The sequence below is a fragment of the Etheostoma cragini genome, chromosome 12, assembly GCF_013103735.1.
Source record: "Etheostoma cragini isolate CJK2018 chromosome 12, CSU_Ecrag_1.0, whole genome shotgun sequence".
In the NCBI taxonomy this organism is placed as follows: Eukaryota; Metazoa; Chordata; class Actinopteri; order Perciformes; family Percidae; genus Etheostoma; species Etheostoma cragini.
The window spans coordinates 2,346,559-2,351,237 of NC_048418.1; the positions used below are offsets into that span (position 1 = coordinate 2,346,559).

At 41.0% G+C, this 4,679-nt stretch overlaps 1 protein-coding gene and 1 long non-coding RNA gene across 8 annotated transcripts in view; one reads left to right on the forward strand and one right to left on the reverse strand.

Annotated features, from left to right (window-relative positions):
* The window catches only part of LOC117954661, a 10,454-nt gene extending 6,653 nt beyond the window's left edge, over window positions 1-3,801 (forward strand). Inside the window, exons 2-3 of the long non-coding RNA XR_004658852.1 lie at window positions 1,045-1,047; window positions 3,791-3,801. This is a non-coding gene — a long non-coding RNA (uncharacterized LOC117954661). The remainder of the gene's footprint in view (window positions 1-1,044; window positions 1,048-3,790) is intronic.
* si:ch211-267e7.3 (ADAMTS-like protein 2) overlaps window positions 1-4,679 on the reverse strand; it is a 26,442-nt gene that overhangs the window by 5,404 nt on the left and 16,359 nt on the right. For all 7 annotated transcript variants that reach the window (XR_004658849.1, XM_034888511.1, XM_034888510.1 and 4 more), the window contains exons 11-15: window positions 4,578-4,646; window positions 2,777-3,116; window positions 2,003-2,103; window positions 1,089-1,215; window positions 428-641 (exon numbers count right to left, since the gene is read on the reverse strand). Coding sequence is in view for 6 of the 7 variants with exons in the window: in XM_034888511.1 (XP_034744402.1) it covers window positions 428-641; window positions 1,089-1,215; window positions 2,003-2,103; window positions 2,777-3,116; window positions 4,578-4,646 (851 nt within the window). In the remaining variant the exon portion in view is untranslated. The remainder of the gene's footprint in view (window positions 1-427; window positions 642-1,088; window positions 1,216-2,002; window positions 2,104-2,776; window positions 3,117-4,577; window positions 4,647-4,679) is intronic.

Consider the following 4,679-nt stretch of genomic DNA (forward strand, 5'->3'; position numbering starts at 1 on the left):
CCCCCCCCCCACCTCCACACAGGGGCTAGTAGCCAAGGAGGACACGGAGGATTAAAAAAACATGATGGACTCTTCAGAAGAGGTCATTATCTTCACTATCTCACACTGTTCACTGAGTGGTGTGGAGCTGATAGTCTAGTTTTGTAGCAACTAATTTTTTTTAAAAACTTTATTTAGATAAAAAATGACAAACTGATTTAATGGATTATTATTATAGTTGTATAATGTAGTTTGTTAATGAAGACTGCACACTGTTTCAATAAATACTTTAAAGCCTTTAATGATCATTGGAGATTGCTTCTTTTTTTGCTGTTTTGACCACAGCAATATCAGATTTTAAGACATCAAACGTTTGGATGTTATCAAAATGTGAAGATGAGCCATCAGTGTCGACGCATTGCACAAACCTCTACCTGAAACATCTTACCTCTGACCACTCAGACACCTCCCACTGGGGTCCGCAGCTCTGGCCAAGGCACACCTTCCTATTGGCTGGTTTGTGGAGGTCATGTGACAGACACAGTGAATCGTAGACGGATGAGTCGAGGCCGGGCGACAGCATCTTCCAGCAGCGCACGGTACGATATTGAACGCCCTCACTGCAGGTTCGAGAGCACTCGCTCCAACCACTGGTCTCCCATCTGAGGAGAAAGGGGCAAGATGGTGCAATAGGTCCGATTGGTCAGGTCTTTGATACAGTTTGAGAGACATGTGGTGAATAAAACCACTGAACAGACACAATTCCACGACTTTTATTTTCAATACTTAATCCTATGTATTGAATTTCCAACAGAAATCCCCAAATTTAGATTTTTACCTTGATTAGTTTTCCCCACCTACTTTGTTTAGGTAAGTTTATGATCTTAGGAGATTCAACAACATGGACATGTGCATATCTATATGTTTAATTTAGTAGATAACCCTAATTCGACATGTCCATATGCTATCTCACCTGAAATGTATTCGCTTTTCTGATCTCTCACGCAAGCAAATCATCACTTATTTGCCAAGTCTGAAGAGTTTCACATCAGGGTTTAAGTCCAGTCAGTCAGTCAGTCAGTCAGTCAGTCAGTCAGTAAATGAAGTACCTTGGAGGACATTCCTTCCCAGTGCAGAACTCATGAGTGGGCTCAGGTCTGGTCAGAGAGTCGCAGTAACCGTCATCCACTTCAGTACCATCATATCGGACACAAAGGGCATAGCTAGTGGTGATACCTGGCAACACACACAGACACACAACGGAGAGTACACAGAAAGCAGATAGAGATCAACGACATGCATATAAGTGTACACTGAATGTGCAGCGGAGTTAGGACAATAATGGACAAGGTGCAGGCAAGGAAGACTGGCGCGATATTTTCTCTGTTAGGGCCATAGACGCCGTCCCCGTGATGTCACCCATAGGTTTCTGAAGAGCCTACAAACGAAGCTCAAAGTTGCCGGTGGCTCTAGCCGTCGCCATCTTGGCAGTGCCTGGCGTCCGCTAATCTACAGATAGGCTAAAAAGGTGCAGCGTGGAAAGAGCTACAGATGTACAGTCTCCGCTTGCCTCCTGTGACGCCACCCACCTGTCACTTAAAGTGGCCCTCCATTAATTATGCAGAACTTCAAGCCTGACTATAATATTAACCCCCTCCCCATCTCCTGCTGTTGTCATGACGGGGGGAACGTAGCAATAGAAACCAAAACCTTAAACCAGTTTGATAAAGTTGGGCATTTCAACACCGGGGCCTGTGGGGACTGACTAAATCAACACATTTTTCATCAATTGTCTATGGAAGCAGCCAGGCGATGCATTCTTGTAGCGCCGTAGCGACCTTTGAGAAGCGGGGCGTCGAGTTGCCCGCTCCTCAGTCGCATAAAGTTGAATTCAGGCTTTATCCAAATCAGAGGGGCGTCCAACGCGACCCACTGCCTCTCAAAACTCACAGAAATCTTTTAAACTGACCTGTGTCGATCTAACATGAAGACAGATTGGTGTTGACTGCATGTTGATGTTTACCTGCTGTACAGGTGGAGCTGCAGGGCGCGTAAGCAGAAACCTTCCAGCGATACATGTCTGCCAGGCTAACATCTGGGTCCAGACCTTCATCAAAGTCATTACTAGAGAGGGACAGAAACGGAAACAGGTAGACAGGCACAAGTTTGAAAGCTGATATTTTCCAGTTCATTTTATAAATAAACTATTAATATGCTGTCAAAAGAAAAGGAAAGTTAATTCAGTTTGATAAAAATGAGTACAGGCAAGCTTCTACACAGTCGTTAGTCGTTGGATAAGGCTGCAACTAACGATTAATTTCATAGTTGATTAATCCATAGATTGTTTTCTCGATAAATTGATTAGTTGTTTGATCTAGAAAATGTCAAAACATTGTGAAAGATGTGGCTCAGTGTTAAAATGTTTGTCCACAAGTCAAAAATATTCAGGTTACTCTCACAGACGAGGGAAGAAACTAGAAAATATACACAAGCTGGAATCAGAGAAATCGTCCTTTTTTATCTTTACAAAAATTGACTCAAACTGAATAATCGATTAAATGAATCTCCTCCACATCTGAAAACACAAGATCACAGGACTGATCTTAAAAAAAAAAAATCTATTTCAACAATGTTATATAAAGTCTTGTTCCCTATAAGCTATAAGCAAAGAGTTAATGAATGCAGATGCTTTTATGAGAGTGTAATCCAATGAGCAGTTTTATGGCATACATGTGTTGTGAATTACATCTCATAGCGTAACAGTGCCCTTGAAACAAACACAGCTGTTGGCTCGTACCTCTCCGTGTTGGCTGCCTGGACCGCTGGCACCTGCTGCAGCTCCACCAAGACGGCCGGGTGTGTTTGGGAGTGTTTGCCAGTTTCTGTTTCTGTGTGTGTGACAACGTGTGTGTCAGTAACTGTGAGAATGTCTGCACGTATTTCTGTGTCCGCGGCGGACAACGAGGGCACGTGTGTTTCTGCTGGCGAGTGTGGATCGGCGAGTGCGTGTTCAACAGAGTGTGTGTTTGACTGTGTGAGGGAGTGTGTGTTCGGGTGGGTCTGGTTGTAATGCAACTCCTCCAGGAGCAGGTAGGGGGCATCTTCTGTCTGGGCTGCAGAATGAACACTCTGGCTACCTGAGAATGGATATAAACAAACATACCGGGATTTTTAGACATTAACGGATACATTACATACCAGGGAAAGTCTGCAAAATAGAAAAGATGCCTTCAGATTTAATGCTTTTGTGTTAAATGAGGCTAGCTCATAAACTAAGAATGTTTTTGTCGATTGACATAATATAATTAGGAGCATAGACATAAGAACTGTTTCTAAGGAGACTGTTGGATACTTGAAAAGCAGAACTAATAGTGTTTGCCCAGTGAGGTCCTGTGGCACTCCTTACCTGCAAGGTTGATTAAAGGATGATGATAAAGTATGTATCTATGTTCATGAAGATTGAATTAAGCGATGACTTGTAAAGCTAGAAGTTACCTTTCTTACTTTATCGATTATTCAAGCTATATTTAATCTGTGATCTAGTTGTTTAATGATTATTCTCTAGACCAGGGGTGGAAGAAGTCGTCTGATCACAAAAAAACGGTTTTTACTTGCATTTTTGAAATATGTAAGGTCTGACGTCATGTTGCCTGAGCTTGTTACTATGCCAGACTCTCATTGGCTAGCTGTTAGCCAATCAGGGTCAAGCCGCTTAGCTCGTTGAATATTAATGAGACCTGGCACAAATTGAGCTGAGACTTCCTGCAGGCTTTCTATACCACACTAGAATAACTTGAAACAAGGTAACGAGGCATTTTTTTCCACAAACAATGTTACAGAGGCCATGGCAGAACATTACCACAAAGTAATGGAATACGTGTTGCAGGGCACCTTTAAGTAAAAGTACTAATACCGCACAGTAAAAATTGTCTGCTACAAGTTAAAGTCCTGCACTGGAAATGTTACTCAAGTAAAAGTCTGATCAGGAAAATTTACTTAAAGTATTACAAGGGAAGTACCTAATGAATAATAACTCACATTTCAGAAACTTGGAACGATCCAAACAGTTCTGTCAATCAACTAAGTGTTTAATTGTCTGTGTGTTTGACTAGGACGTGGTGTTTTTATGTTATCCAATCCCTTTGTGTGGACGATTTGGCATGCTGAGTTATCCCACACCAATTACAAGTGGTGCTAACTCTGCACTAATACTGCACTACCCCAAAAACAGAAGCCCACATTTCTCAGTTTTAGTATTAAGTATTATGATTATAATGAGTGTAATATAATAATATAGACATATATATGTCTATATATAGACATAGAGTCTAAGTATACAGACATTTCCCTGTCAATATACTGTATATATAGAAATACTCTTATAAAAACAGCTATTCTGTACATAGTTTCTTCTGTATTTATTGTTTGTTATTAATGTTGCACCTATCACCAAGGAAAATTCCATGGAAATACTGTGGCAATAAACTGATTATGATTATTGAAGTTTTAAAAAACACACTAATGTTTAATGTTTTATTTTCAAAAGAGTATTTAAACACTCAACTACAGGGGAAAAAAACTCAATCTGCCTTTCCTACCAGGAAAAGGGAGCACGAGAATGTTGTCATCAGCAGTGGATGGGTCGTCAATCAAGTTGGAAGAACTTCCTAAATAAACAGAAATACAGTACATTAATGGCA